This window comes from Saccopteryx bilineata, chromosome 4 (genome assembly GCF_036850765.1).
Source record: "Saccopteryx bilineata isolate mSacBil1 chromosome 4, mSacBil1_pri_phased_curated, whole genome shotgun sequence".
Taxonomy (NCBI): domain Eukaryota; kingdom Metazoa; phylum Chordata; class Mammalia; order Chiroptera; family Emballonuridae; genus Saccopteryx; species Saccopteryx bilineata.
The window spans coordinates 206882117-206898685 of NC_089493.1; the positions used below are offsets into that span (position 1 = coordinate 206882117).

General features: G+C 35.8%; 1 protein-coding gene across 11 annotated transcripts in view; it reads right to left on the reverse strand.

The window, feature by feature from the left end:
• Positions 1–16569, reverse strand: part of SSBP2 (single stranded DNA binding protein 2) — a 402367-nt gene that overhangs the window by 64919 nt on the left and 320879 nt on the right. For 9 of the 11 annotated variants that reach the window (XM_066273705.1, XM_066273699.1, XM_066273700.1 and 6 more), the window contains one exon: positions 12069–12128. The exons of the other annotated variants lie outside the window; for them this stretch is intronic. In XM_066273705.1, coding sequence (XP_066129802.1) covers positions 12069–12128 — 60 coding nt within the window. The remainder of the gene's footprint in view (positions 1–12068; positions 12129–16569) is intronic. 11 annotated transcript variants of the gene reach the window in all.

The following is a 16569-nucleotide window of genomic DNA, read 5'->3' on the forward strand; positions in this document are numbered from 1 at the left end:
CAGAACATGTTTATCTTTATGCAGATGAAGTCTTTCTCTTATGTTTTCATATTGACTTCATAAAAGTCAAATTCTACACGTGAAAAATTTTACAAAGACAGAATATTATTGGTAAAGGACATGTTAAATAGCATTTATCCTTAATAAGAGAATATGTGAAAAAAGTAAGTAGGCAACTGGTTTAAAATAGCCTTGATTATATGGGAATATAGTAAATTCATTTTCAGTACATGAGTAAATGTCCCAACAACTCTTTTATTCCTACTCAAATGCCTGCTGTTTTTCCCCTATCTGAAAAGTGATGAAGTAAAGTCTATTAAAGACTTACCTATTCTCAACATCTATTTTGTTTTTCCTTTTATCATGTAAAAACTATACATTCAATATTAATAAAAAATAATCTTATATATTGAATAATTAGAATATCTTTTTTCTAATCATAAATAATAACTTACTCTAAGGAAACTTTAAAAATATAGAAAAATTTAAAAATTGCTCATAATCCTACACCTAAAAATAAAAGATTTGGTCCTTATAATATTTATGACAAGTGTAGTGTGCGCAAAGAGGCACATGAGTGGGGAAATTGCCAAGTATGTACCATGACAGAGCAAAGGTGATATACTATATATGTTTTGTGCCTTCTTTTTCACATTTGATAATAGATCATAAACATTTTATCATATATATAAATTTAATTCTCCAGATTGCCTTTTAATAGTTTCTCACTATTTCACCATTTAGATATCCCATAATTTATTTAACCACTAATCTATTATTGAACAAATATTTTTGAAAGTTTCAGTAAAATAGATGTAATGTGATTTTTAGAATATCATAATCAGGTTTAGAATATAAAGTGGTCAACAGCATCAACTATGTGTTATGTCAATTCACAAACCTGTTGACAGAGTTTCAGAATGGTCAGAAACAGAGTATAAATGCTAAAAATTCTATAGGATCAATAAATCAAGTTTATTCTTGGTGTTAATAACAGTTTGTATTTCTGGCTGCCTTGGTTTGCTTTTAGCACAGTATGGAATAAATATTATTTTTTCTGATTAGATAGTTTATTTCTGAGAAGGATAAAGACCTACTCTACTCCAGGTTATGGATACTTCAGCACCAATGGCCCATTCTGACAACTGTAGCTATAAATACCAGTATAAAATTATATAGTCAAATGTTTTTTGGATTAGTCTGTGTTTCATATGTTTTCTTGTATATAGTTATTCTTTGCTAAATTGTATATTTTTGTAATCTGACTTTCCTTTCATCATTTTAGAGACCATTACTCCTTCATACATTTTTTGACACAGTGATATTATACCATATTCCAAATACTCAGTCCTAAGAATATACAAACAGTATAAATATAAACCATTGTGAATTTAGTCCAGAACCATGAAAACAATGTCAGGAAAACATATTAAAATCTACAGTCTAATTACTAGTATTTATAAATTCTGAAGTATCTGTTTATTAAAGGGCTGTTTATTAATATATTCAAAATAATTAGTCAACACCATTAAAAATATTTCACTTTTTATTTTTTTTTTTACTTCTTTTTTCTCCTTTTTATTTTTTATTTATTCATTTTAAAGAGGAGAGAGAGTGTGTGAGAGAGAGAGAGAGAGAAAGGGGAGAGGAGCAGGAAGCGTCAACTCCCATATGTGCCTTGACCAGACAAGTGCAGGGTTTTGAACCGGCAACCTCAGCATTCCAGGTCGACGCTCTATCCACTGCACCACCACAGGCCAAGCCTCATTTTTTATTTTCTTAGATATAATCTACTAATAAAACAAAATTTCATTAGTTTATGATCACTATAAATGAAAGCCAAATAAAAAATATGTAACATTTATATTTTTCTATATATCATATGAATTTATCACCTTAATCAGTTTTGCCAATTCTACTTTAATGACTACATAATGAAACTGAAGAACTATTTTGTTGCTTGAAAGGGTCATGCACCTAAATGGTTAAACGTTTCCTAAAACTATATGCTTACACTATTAACAGAATTTACTTAAAACTTATTTGAAAATAATATATATGTAAATTATTATGAATTTGAAAGTTAGGTGTCTGAGTTAATAAAATTCAACTATATATCTGCTGTGTGTGTAGGGGGACAGAAAAGAGCTGCTCACAGAGTAGTACAGTTGTTTTGAAATATTCTTAGTAAAGACATTTTAAAATTCTTGAGGAGGAGATGACGTCAGAGTAATGGCGGAGTAGGAAGCGATACCGATAAATCTCCCCCAAAACTCAACAAGATCTTCAACCAGAAACAGAAAAACCTATACTTGGAGCTTCCAGATTCTTCGCAATACACCCAAAGGTATGATTGAGTGAAAAATTGGCTAAATATATAACCAAACCCCGAAGGAAATAGGGAGTAAGAAATGCTCCGCCTTCCTCACTAACCTAAACAGGGCGGCTTTCTCTGGTAACTGTGAATATAGAAACTGAGGCGGGCAAAGGGGGTGAATAGATCCAGGCCGCCGCAGCAAAAACGGCCGAACCAGGCTGTGGCTCAGAGATCCAAGCCGAGGAAAATCTGATCCTGTGGCAACCCGGGCAATACAAGCTAACACTCGCGCCAAACCCAAACAAAGAAAGACAAGCTGAGCGGCCATTTTACCCGGTCTCCTGGTCGGTGCGCAGTTAGTGGAAGAGAGATTTCTTCCTAAGCCGCGGAAGTGGGTGCCCGTGTTGCCCCACGGAGAGGCAGGGTCAGAGGCCTTTATGTGGGCTGAGGGCAGAGTCTCTGGGCAGCCCCAGCGCCCTGGGAAAGCCACGCACGGGAGGGAGTGAGAACTAATCCCAACGGTGGAGATTTTCCGTGCTGGAGGCTGTTTCACTCAGAGGGAACCACGGCTGGCCTCATATCCTGGTTTGCGCGCGCAGATAAGGAGTGAGCGATTCCTCCGAGTGCCTCGGCAGTGCGCGCCCGTGTTATCGCACAGAGGGGCAGAGTCAGGGGCCTTTGTGTGGGCCAAAGCGGAATCTCAGGCCGCCCCAGCGCCTTGCAAAAGCTGCACACGGGGACGGAGCGAGACTCAATTCCAACGCTGCAACTTTTCCCTGCGGTTGGGGGTTTCACTCAGAGTGTGAGACTGCTGGCCGGATATCCTGGTTTGCGCGCGCAGATAAGGAGTGAGCGATTCCTCCGAGTGCCTCGGCAGTGCGCGCCCGTGTTATCGCAGAGAGGGGCAGAGTCAGGGGCCTTTGTGTGGGCCAAAGCGGAATCTCGGGCCGCCCCAGCGCCTTGCAAAAGCCGCACACGGGGACAGAGCGAGACTCAATTCCAACGCTGCAACTTTTCCCTGCGGTTGGGGGTTTCACTCAGAGCGTGAGACTGCTGGCCGGATATCCTGGTTGCAGACAGTGAGTGAGAGTTTCCTCCAAGCGCCCCCCAGAAGTGGGCGCCCGCTTGTGTTACCGGATAGAGTGGCAGAGCCAGAGGTCTTCGAGTGGGCGGAAAGCCCGCCTGATTATGCTAGCAGCTCTGACTGACTGAGCCTTACCCAGAGCCCTGTGCTGAGTGGAAATAGAGTGGGGAGTTGCCAGCAATTTGAGCCTCTTACTATCCAGGCAGAGGCAGCAGCAACCCCATACCTGGACTATCAGGCTACTAATTGAGGAAGGAAAGACTAGGAGAAAGGCTCCAGGAACACGGACTCTCTCACTGTCGGAGCCTATAAATGCTAATGAGCCTCGACTCCCAACGAGAATAAAGCACAATACATGACATTGCCAGAGACTTATCAACTGCAAACCTCTACCTGAGCGTGCCAAAGGGGCAGAACCCGGGGTACAGAGTCACCGACCAGGAAGAGGGAGAGAAAAGAAAAAGCAAGAAGATAACCTCTCAAAATCAAGAATAATCTGCAGACTTTATAACCTATCCCATTTTATTATATTTGTTCGTTTGTTTCTCTTATCTTCATTCTTGATACTTTTTTTTCCTCCTCCAATTTGGCCGATTAACTCTCTACCGGTCTTACTCTCTCCTCTCCTTGAACTACACTACCCATAAGTGTTACATCTCCCATTATCATTTCTCTTCTCTTCCTTTCTCTCTATGAGGGTTGCACTCCAAAACCCTTAACTCTCTCTCTCCTTTCTTTTTTCTTCTTTTAGTGGTTCCCTCTTTTTTTCTCTCTCTCTCTTTCTTTTCTCCCTCTATATTAGTTTCTTCCTTTCTCCTTTACATCTCCTCTCATTCAAACCTCAATAACAAACAAATTCTCTTATCTGGGACTCAAACCTATGTTTGTGGCATTTTGGGGGGTTTTTACTTCACCTTTTTAACTCACTAGCAGTGCTCCCATCCCTGGCTCTCCATATTATCTAGTTCTTGTTCCACTAAATACAATAGTAAGTTTTTAATTTGTCCCCCCATTTTTCCATTTTCCTCTTATTCCTCTCATCATAACTCTTAGAAAACCAACACCTAAAAGCAAATCATTTTATTCTTGACCCAAATTTTTTCCTTATTTGCTTTTTGTGGGTCCATACGCTCTTTTTTTTTTTTTTTTTTTTTTCTCTCTTTTTTGCCCCTTTATTACTTTTCCCCAATTCAGGCCCTCCATCACAGGCATTGTTTGTTATAACTCACAGTCCACCACAAGATTTTCTCAAGAAAGAGGGGAGAGGAGAGGAGAGGAAAAAAAGAGGGGGGGGGAATAATTTCCTTTTTTAAAAAATTTTTATTTTATTTTATTTTTCTTTATTTCATTATTAATTTTTTTTTAAAAAAAACAACTCTTTTCGATTTGTTATTTTTTTATTTTTTTTAACTTTTTATTCTTTATTAAATCTCATTAATACTATCAACAAAACCACCCTCAGATGCCATTAAGAAAGAGAAAATCGAATATCATGGATACAAAAGAAAGAGAGGTAACACAGCTAGATGAGGAAAAATCTATGGAGAAAAAATTTAATATATTGGAAACCTTGGAGCTAAATGACAGAGAATTCAAGATAGAAATCCTAAAAATCCTCCGAGATATACAAGAAAACACAGAAAGGCAATATAGGGAGCTCAGAAAACAACTCCATGAACACAAAGAATATATGTCCAAGGAAATTGAAACTATAAAAACAAATCAAACAGAGATGAAAAACTCAATTCACGAGCTGAAAAACGAAGTAACAAGCTTAGCTAATAGAACAGGTCAGATAGAAGAGAGGATTAGTGAAATAGAAGACAAGCAACTTGAGGCACAACAGAGAGAAGAAGAAAGAGACTCAAAAATTAAAAAAAATGAGATAGCCCTACAAGAATTATCTGACTCCATCAAAAAGAATAACATAAGAATAATAGGTATATCAGAGGGAGAAGAGAGAGAAAATGGAATGGAGAACATACTTAAACAAATAATTGATGAGAACTTCCCAAGCCTGTGGAAAGAACTAAAGCCTCAAGTTCAAGAAGCAAACAGAACTCCAAGTTTTCTTAACCCCAACAAACCTACTCCAAGGCATATCATAGTGAAATTGACACAAACCAACAGCAAAGAAAAAATTCTCAAGGCAGCCAGGGAAAAGAAGAATACAACATATAAAGGAAGGCCCATTAGATTATCATCAGATTTCTCAGCAGAAACTCTACAAGCTAGAAGAGAGTGGACCCCAATATTTAAAGTCCTGAAAGAGAGGAACTTTCAGCCACGAATACTATACCCATCAAAGCTATCCTTCAAATATGAAGGAGAAATAAAAACATTCACAGATACAGAAAAGATGAGGGAATTTATCATCAGAAAACCCCTACTCCAGGAATTACTAAAGGGGGTTCTCCAATCAGATACAAAGAACAAAAAAAAAACAGAGCCACAAGTAAAAGCTCCAAGAAGAACACAATAAAACCAAATTTAAACTGTGACAACAACAAAAAGAAAGAGGGGGAGAAGACGGAGATTAACAGTAGCAAAGGACGATGGAGTGCAAAAGTACTCACAAAATAGTTCGCTACAATGAACAGGGTAGGGACCCTTTTCATTACTCAAAGGTAACCACCATTGAAAAAACCACCACAGAAGCACATGAGATAAAAAAGATAGCAACAGAGGAAAGATGTATGGAATACAACCAAATAAAAACAAAAGATAGAAAAACGAAAGAGAAGGATCAAACAAGACACAAAACTAACAGAAAGCAAGATATAAAATGGCAATAGGGAACTCACAAGTATCAATAATTACACTAAATGTAAATGGATTAAACTCACCAATAAAAAGGCACAGAGTAGCAGAATGGATTAAAAAAGAAAATCCAACTGTATGCTGCCTACAGGAAACTCATCTAAGTAACAAGGATAAAAACAAATTCAAAGTGAAAGGCTGGAAAACAATACTCCAAGCAAATAACATCCAAAAAAAAGCAGGTGTAGCAATACTCATATCGGATAATGCTGACTACAAGACAGGAAAAGTACTTAGAGACAAAAATGGCCATTTCATAATGGCTAAGGGGACACTGAATCAAGAAGACATAACAATTCTTAATATATATGCACCAAACCAAGGAGCACCAAAATATATAAGACAGCTACTTATTGATCTTAAAACAAAAACTGACAAAAATACAATCATACTTGGAGACCTCAATACACCGCTGACGGCTCTAGATCGGTCATCCAAACAGAGAATCAACAAAGACATAGTGGCCTTAAACAAAACACTAGAGCACCTGGATATGATAGACATCTACAGGACATTTCATCCCAAAGTGACTGAGTATACATTTTTCTCCAGTGTACATGGATCATTCTCAAGAATTGACCATATGTTGGGCCACAAAAACAATATCAGCAAATTCAGAAAAATTGAAGTTGTACCAAGCATATTTTCTGATCATAAAGCCTTGAAACTAGAATTCAACTGCAAAAAAGAGGAAAAAAATCCCACAAAAATGTGGAAACTAAACAACATACTTTTAAAAAATGAATGGGTCAAAGAAGAAATAAGTGCAGAGATCAAAAGATATATACAGACTAATGAAAATGACAATACGACATATCAGAATCTATGGGATGCAGCAAAAGCAGTGATAAGAGGGAAGTTCATATCGCTTCAGGCATATATGAACAAACAAGAGACAGCCCAAGTGAACCACTTAACTTCCCACCTTAAGGAACTAGAAAAAGAAGAACAAAGACAACCCAAAACCAGCCGAAGAAAGGAGATAATAAAAATCAGAGCAGAAATAAATGAATTAGAGAACAGAAAAACTATAGAAAAAATTAATAGAACAAGGAGCTGGTTCTTTGAAAAGATCAACAAAATTGACAAACCCTTGGCAAGACTTACCAAGGAAAAAAGAGAAAGAACTCATATAAACAAAATCCAAAATGAAAGAGGAGAAATCACCACGGACACTGTAGATATACAAAGAATTATTGTAGAATACTATGAAAAACTTTATGCCACTAAATTCAACAACCTAGAAGAAATGGATAAATTCCTAGAATAATACAACCTTCCTAGACTGAGTCAAGAAGAAGCAGAAAGCCTAAACAGACCTATCAGTAGAGAAGAAATAGAAAAAACCATTAAAAACCTCCCCAAAAATAAAAGTCCAGGCCCTGACGGCTATACCAGCGAATTTTATCAAACATTCAAAGAAGACTTGGTTCCTATTCTACTCAAAGTCTTCCAAAAAATTGAAGAAGAAGCAATACTTCCAAACACATTTTATGAGGGCAACATAACCCTCATACCAAAACCAGGCAAGGATGGCACAAAAAAAGAAAACTACAGACCAATATCTCTAATGAATACAGATGCTAAAATACTAAACAAAATACTGGCAAACCGAATACAACAACATATTAAAAAAATAATACATCATGATCAAGTGGGATTCATCCCAGAATCTCAAGGATGGTTCAACATACGTAAAACGGTTAATGTAATACACCATATCAACAAAACAAAGAACAAAAACCACATGATCTTATCAATAGACGCAGAAAAGGCTTTCGATAAAATACAACACAATTTTATGTTTAAGACTCTCAACAAAATGGGTATAGAAGGAAAATATCTCAACATGATAAAGGCCATATATGAGAAACCATCAGCTAACATCATATTAAATGGCACTAAACTGAAGGCTTTCCCCCTTAAATCAGGAACAAGACAGGGTTGTCCACTCTCTCCACTCTTATTTAATGTGGTACTAGAGGTTCTAGCCAGAGCAATCAGACAAGACAAAGAAATAAAAGGCATCCATATCGGAAAAGAAGAAGTAAAGGTATCACTTTTTGCAGATGATATGATCCTATACATCGAAAACCCCAAAGAATCCACAAAAAGACTACTAGAAACAATAAGCCAATACAGTAAGGTCGCAGGATACAAAATTAACATACAGAAGTCAATAGCCTTTCTATATGCCAACAATGAAACAACTGAGAAGGAACTCAAAAGAATAATCCCCTTCACGATTGCAACAAAAAAAATAAAATACTTAGGAATAAACATAACAAAGAATGTAAAGGACTTATATAATGAAAACTATAAACCATTGTTAAGGGAAATCGAAAAAGATATAATGAGATGGAAGAATATACCTTGTTCTTGGCTAGGAAGAATAAATATAATCAAGATGGCTATATTACCCAAAGCAATATACAAATTTAATGCAATTCCCATCAAAATTCCAATGACATTTTTTAAAGAAATAGAGCAAAAAATCATCAGATTTATATGGAACTATAAAAAACCCCGAATAGCCAAAGCAATCCTAAAGAAAAAGAATGAAGCTGGGGGCATAACAATACCTGACTTCAAACTCTATTATAGGGCCACGACAATCAAAACAGCATGGTATTGGCAGAAAAATAGACACTCAGACCAATGGAACAGAATAGAAAGTCCAGAAATAAAACCACATATATATAGTCAAATAATTTTTGATAAAGGGGCCAACAACACACAATGGAGAAAAGAAAGCCTCTTCAATAAATGGTGCTGGGAAAACTGGAAAGCCACATGCAAAAGAATGAAACTGGACTACAGTCTCTCTCCCTGTACAAAAATTAACTCAAAATGGATCAAAGATCTAAACATAAGACCTGAAACAATTAAGTACATAGAAGAAGACATAGGTACTCAACTCATGGACCTGGGTTTTAAAGAGCATTTTATGAATTTGACTCCAATGGCAAGAGAAGTGAAGGCAAAAATTAATGAATGGGACTACATCAGACTAAGAAGTTTTTGCTCAGCAAGAGAAACTGATAACAAAATAAACAGAAAGCCAACTAAATGGGAAATGATATTTTCAAACAACAGCTCAGATAAGGGCCTAATATCCAAAATATACAAAGAACTCATAAAACTCAACAACAAACAAACAAACAATCCAATAAAAAAATGGGAAGAGGATATGAATAGACACTTCTCCCAGGAAGAAATACAAATGGCCAACAGATATATGAAAAGATGCTCATCTTCTTTAGCTATTAGAGAAATGCAAATCAAAACGGCAATGAGATACCACCTCACACCTGTTCGATTAGCTGTTATTAGCAAGTCAGGTAATAGCAAATGTTGGAGAGGCTGTGGAGAAAAAGGAACCCTCATACACTGTTGGTGGGAATGTAAAGTAGTACAACCATTATGGAAGAAAGTATGGTGGTTCCTCAAAAAACTGAAAATAGAACTACCTTATGACCCAGCAATCCCTCTACTGGGTATATATCCCCAAAACTCAGAAACATTGATACGTAAAGACACATGCAGCCCCATGTTTATTGCAGCATTGTTCACAGTGGCCAGGACATGGAAACAACCAAAAAGCCCATCAATAGATGACTGGATAAAGAAGATGTGGCACATATACACTATGGAATACTACTCAGCCATAAGAAATGATGACATCGGAACATTTACAGCAAAATGGTGGGATCTTGATAACATGATACGAAGCGAAATAAGTAAATCAGAAAAAAACAGGAACTGTATTATTCCATACGTAGGTGGGACAGAATAGTGAAACTAAGAGACATTGATAAGAGTGTGGTGGTTACGGGGGGGAGGGGGGAATGGGAGAGGGATAGGGGGTGGGAGGGGCACAAAGAAAACAAGATAGAAGGTGACAGAGGACAATCTGACTTTGGGTGGTGGGTATGCAACATAATTGAAAGACAAGATAACCTGGACTTGTTATCTTTGAATATATGTATCCTGATTTATTGATGTCACCCCATTAAAAAAATAAAATTTAAAAAAAAAAAAAAAAAAAAAATTCTTGAGGAAAGAAAAATGAAAAAAAATTCTTGAGGAAAAACAGTTTGTATCATAAATCTTTATTACCTTTAACCTTTTAATTGCATATTTTATAGCCAAATATATTAAATACTTATTCTTAAAAAATCTAGGTTTATATTCCACATCCTCACAACCAACCCACTCCTCTTCCTGAAAGCACTTCATTCGGTCTCCACAGGTGTGGAGCCTAACACACCAGGCATTTCAACAATGTCAAATAAATGCAACTCCAATGACTATGTCAGATTTTCATCAATACACGAAGTCAAAAAATTCTAATAATACACTACAAAACATTCACATTTCTTTAATTTAGTTTTAAGGAACCTCTTAGATGTATGTACTATACAAAGTTATGGACAGGACGTCTCAAACACCATTAAGACCTCAATAAAAGATGCAATCTTTTGTCCTTTGGAAAGAAATTTAAAAGACTAAGGCACGTATATAAGTAGATCTACTGTCAATATATACAGGTTCACCCACAGAGAAAATGAAATTCCCATATGTTTGACATATGGTATCTGTGACTTCCCCTTTTCTATCTCATGTACTGCTCCCATGGCCCTATGTTCTGAATGCAGATTCAGTCTAAAGGATTTCTCCTCTAGCTGCTAATAGGAGACCTCCCAGCACTGCTTCCTGCTTAAAGCAGCCCCCCGGGGTGAATGTGGAAGCAGGCACTCCTTCCTGTGCAGTAGAAGCAGGGAACACCAGTCCTCTGGGACACTTCAAGGATACTGCATAATTTCAGTAAGAGTTGAGAGAGAAGCAGCAGACTCTTACTATAAAATATGTTAAAAGTGCAACTTTCTTCTATTTCTGATCAGGAAGGAAGTGGAAATAGAGAATAAGAACAACAAAGAGATTTTATTGTTATAACAGGTTTACCCTAAATCTGGGAAAATGCTGAGGTGTACAATAACAAAATTAGAGAGAGTGATAAAACAAGTATCTTGACATAACTATCCCATACAATTATGCATTAATTTCTTTTTGTGTTATTTGTACCCTAAAATTAAACTATAAACTCCTTGCCAGTAAAAATTGTGTTTTATTTACTTTAGCAAATAAATATTTATAATGTTGATAAAAAAACTATTTGAGGACAAAAGTTTATAAAAATCTCAGAGCTCTCAAAGGTAAAATATTTGGAAGATCTATTGTTAAATATTTATTAATATATCTAAACCTTTCAGGAAAAGCTAATGACATACCTGGTGTGTCAATATAATTGGGCAAAACTGATATAAATTTTATAGCTTTGATATTTGAAACATATTAAGGCTAAAACATATTTGAAAAATAAACCAAAGTATGTCTATAAAATTTTTTTTTAAAAAGTATAATCAGCATTTACAAAACCATATATATTTAAAAATTCGATTCAAAATACATGGTAGACTCCGAGGGTCAGCCAACTTTGTTTCTGTAAGGTTCCGGATAGTAAATATTTTAGGGTTGCAGGCTATACATAGTTGTCACATGACCACTTGCTCTTCCTTTGCAGTGTAAAAGAAGCCACAAGGAATACATAAATGATTTGTGTGGCTGTGTACCAATAATACTTTATTTACAAAAACAGTCATCAAACTATGGCCTGTAGTTGACCAACCCTCAAAGTAGATGAAATATTACTAGAAGTAGCATTTAAGTGAGATAGAGAAAAGATAATTTAATATTTTATAGGTAAAAGATATTTGTGACATTTTTCCAGATCTTTATTGATTCTTAAAAAAAACAAACAAAACTTAAGTAGCACATAAATCTTACCTGGTTAGGTATCCTCAATGGGGGCCTTGGACCTCCAGGGTACCGAGGTGACATAAAAGGCTATTAAAATAAAACAAACAAATAAACAAAACCAAACAAATAAACAACAAAAAACCCTCAGCACAATGTAAAGTACAGATCTGAAAATAAACTGATTTAAAAATTTTTAGAACTTCACAAAACAGAAATCAATTGGCTTCCATGTGTGATTGCCTTCAGTAGAATAAATGCTTTTAAGAAAAATTACAATTGTATTTTATCTTTGTAGAATATCTGGAAAATTTTCCAAGAAAAATATAAAATCACCAAAATACCAAAAATCCTTAAAGTAATTATAGCAAAACAATTTTTAAATGTAAATTATTATTAAGATAATGATATCTAAATGGCAAAAAGGATAAAGAAATTTAGGCAATTGAATATAAAAAATAAAAACTTCAGGAAGAGCTACAGTGACTGGCTACATCATTATACAAATTGGGTTCTAAATATGTACTTTTGACTAAATTATTCAGTTTGTTTATCAATTTCCTTTAATAATTTTAAAGTTGTCAAATTTCTTCACCTTTTCTATTATAGCTCTATTTAAAATGTTAAAGAAATTTCTTTTCCAAGAGTCTTTGTGGTTAAAAGAGCTATGGCTTCATTTCATCAAAGATTTGTAATGTTTTAAAATTGATTATAAACTTCAAAGCTGAAATGTCTTTGTATGTCTTGAACCTAGCAAATTATGAAGTGTGTACTTCTAATAAGAAAATGATCTTATATTAAAACTCTATTTATTTTGTTAGATGAATCAGAAGCAGCTAAGATATGTTGACTCAGTCCAAGAACTGAAAAACATCCTAAAAGTATCGTTTGAATGATTATTCAATTTTGAGTAGAAGGAGAATATTTTTGATCACTCTGATTTGAGCACTCAAGTGTTTTAAGTTATTCCTAAAATTTATTAAAAATTCTATTTTTATTATATATGTTATAAATATATAGAATATACATAACACACAAAACAAATATATTATTTATTATATGTAATATATAATAATAAATATATAAAAATATATACACAATAAATATATATGTATATAATAAAAAGTTGGCCTGGGGTCAACTCAATGAGCCTTGGCTGCAGGAGGGGAAGAGAGAGTCAAAGAGAGAAGAGGAGAGATAGGGGAGGAGTGGAGAAGCAGATGGTCATTTCTCCTAATGTGTCCTGACTGGAAATCGAACCCAGAACTTCCACATGCTGGGCCGACACTACCACTGAGCCAACCAGCCAGGGCCTATATTTTTCTATAAATAGTAAAACACAATATATAATTTACTTACATGTAAGATTATTCCTTACATGGAATATAAGCAAATTATCAACTCAAGTGCTGAATATTGTAAAGTAAAATATTATGAATGAATTAATATAAATAAGAATTAATTTTAAAAAGTCTAGGGCAAGCCAGATCTATAGTATTTTATATATGAAATTTCATATTTATAACATATTTTCTAAAAATATTTTTAGAAATTAGGCCTGTGGTTTATGGCTACAAAATTCCCAGGGCTATTTTTAAAGCAGCATCTGAAAAATAAAATCCTCATATATTTATGCTGTATAGAATTTTTCTTTTTCTTTTTGTTCCTTTTTTAAACATTAGAATTATTGGTGTGACACTGGTTAATAAGATCATATAGGTTTCAAGTGTACATTTCTATGATACATGATTTGTATATTGCATTGTGTGTCGTATATTTTCCTATAATATCTTTTGAAGGGTCTGGACAAACCAATAAGAGAAACTTTGAGTTAAGTGAGCAATTTGGCTTTTTGCTCACTGTGGTCTTATATTATTAATGTATTCCAAAGAGGTCATTTTAAATGAAAAGAAACAAGTGGATTATTCAGGTAATATTGTCATCTCCAGCTGATAAAATGTAAGTGGATTTTCCAACTTGAACATTTAAAACATGCTTAGTTTTTACATATAAGTGATCAAATTGGGCTCTCTTTTCTCATTTGGAAACCCGACTCTAAGCTGGACTAGTTAAGTATCCTGCCAACTGGAAATGATCCCAATACTCACACGCTCTCTGCTATTTTCCTAATACCTAATTGCATTAAAAACTGTCTTCAAATTCCAGACTCAATTTAAAAACTTTCGTAATTAATAGTGTCACTGAAATTTTAGACTGGTTGCCTTTCTTTCACAAAGAAGTTATATGACATATTCAGTAATTCAAAGTATAATTTCTATTTAGTTTTTGAAACACAGAGAAGTAAAAATGGTTTACTAATAATTCTTGTTTATAATAATTTCACTTTGAAATGGACTATGAGGTAGAAATTGTTAAAAATATGACAAAATACCAAATGCTGAGATAAATACTGAGATGTGCCTTATTTGAAATTGAGCATTTGAAATTTGCATGCTCCTTTGAATGTAAAATGATGCTATGGCATTGGTTTAATAAACTAATTGAAAAGAGAAATTTCTTTCTGTAATCTATGGCAATGTGAATAAATGTATTTTAGTGGGACTGTCGTCCTCACCTGTGAGGCCCTATCAAAGGACTGCGAGGGGAAGAGGCGGTGCAGGTGGCTGCTTGGGTCCTGCAGGCCGCACCAGCACAGTAAGATTGCCAGATAGATAGAGCACCTCTTTCGTTATTTCCTCTTGTGTGCTCTTTCTCCCAGAAGTTCAAATGTATATTTGTTTTGTTTTGTTTTTTGGCAAAAAAAAGGAAAGCTGCTTATTAATTCCAATCTATGTCATTAAAGCAAAAAATCTAGTTAATTTAGATTTAAAAATCTATTTTTACTTAAAATATAAAGATTACTAGGGGTAAAGTATTTTTTTTTTTTGTTTTGCATTTTTCTGAAGTGAGAAGTGGGGAGGCAGAGAGACTCCCGCATGTGCCCAACCAGGATCCAAATGGCATGTCCACCAGGGGGCGATGCTCTGCCAATCTCGGCCCTTGCTCCGTTGCAACTGGAGGCATTATAGTACCTTAGGCAGAGGCCATGGAGCCATCTCAGTGCCCAGGCCAACTTTGCTCTAGTGGAGCCTTGGCTGTGGGAGGGGAAGAGAGAGAAAGAGAGAGAAAGGGGAGGGGAAATGGTGGAGAAGCAGATGGGCACTTCTCCTGTGTGCCTGGCTGGGAATCAAACTTGGGACTTTCACATGCCAAGCGAAGGCTCTACTGCTGAGCCAACCGGCCAGGGATGGGTTAAAGCATTTTAATATTAAATTAGTGGTTTTTTTGTTTGTTTGTTTTGTTTTTTGTATTTTTCTGAAGCTGGAAACGGGGAGAGACAGTCAGACAGACTGCCGCATGCGCCCGACCGGGATCCACCTGGCACGCCCACCAGGGGCGACGCTCTGCCATGACCAGAACCACTCTAGCGCCTGGGTCAGAGGCCAAGGAGCCATCCCCAGCGCCCGGGCCATCTTTGCTTCAATGGAGCCTTGGCTGTGGGAGGGGAAGAGAGAGATAGAGAGGAAGGAGGGTGGGGGTGGAGAAGCAAATGGGCGCTTCTCCTATGTGCTCTGTCTGGGAATAGAACCCGGGTGCCCCGCACGCCAGGCCGACGCTCTACCGCTGAGCCAACTGGCCAGGGCAAATTAGTGTTGTTATAACCTAAGTTCTTAATATTCAGATTGACCCTTACATTACATTATCTAATTAACCACCTCTATCTTTAACTGCCCACCTGTTGAGGTACAGACACAGCAACAGAACCCAAAAGAGGTTGCATACTAGCAATTGAGAGCATTCTATATGAATATTTGTACTTCAGTGTTCAGAAATCAACTTACTTCAAATATAATTTGAGATATTAGAACAAATTTAAATTATGTATGGTAAAATATGAATCTAGGGAATTTCCTAATAATAATAATATAAAGTACACCTATGAAAGACATGTGAATACTTTCTGCAATAACTGACTCAGAAGAACAGGTTCTTCAAAAAGAGGTTCCTTGGCTATAAAATGTGTTTACTCTTTATATTGGGGCAAAAAAAATTTTTTTTATAGTTTGGGCATCAAATGATTTGCATGGGTCATGAGGTGAATCGATATTTTTGCTAGAAAATCCTTCACTTTAAAAAAAGTTATTATGCTGTGTATGCAAAAAACATTTGACTAGAAGTCAAAGGCCCAGATTCTAGCTTTTGCAGCACTGCTAATTAGCAGAGGGGCCCTGAGCAAATAAACTCAGGGCTTTAGCTTTCTCAACCTTAAAATGAGGAAGTTAGACTAGATGATCTCTAAAGTCCCTTAGAAAATCAACAAAATAAAAACGCATGATTCTGTGGTGATTATCTCCATCATTGTCCTTAAGTATAAATATTAGTATATTGTAAATATTTGTAAGGATCTGAAGGGCGTGGGAGCGGGCGGCATGGGGGGCGGAGTCATGCTCCTAAGGCACAAACCACCTTGACTGAGGAGTGAGAGAAAATCATTTCTATGCTTTCCAGAGATAAATAAAAATCTAAAGAG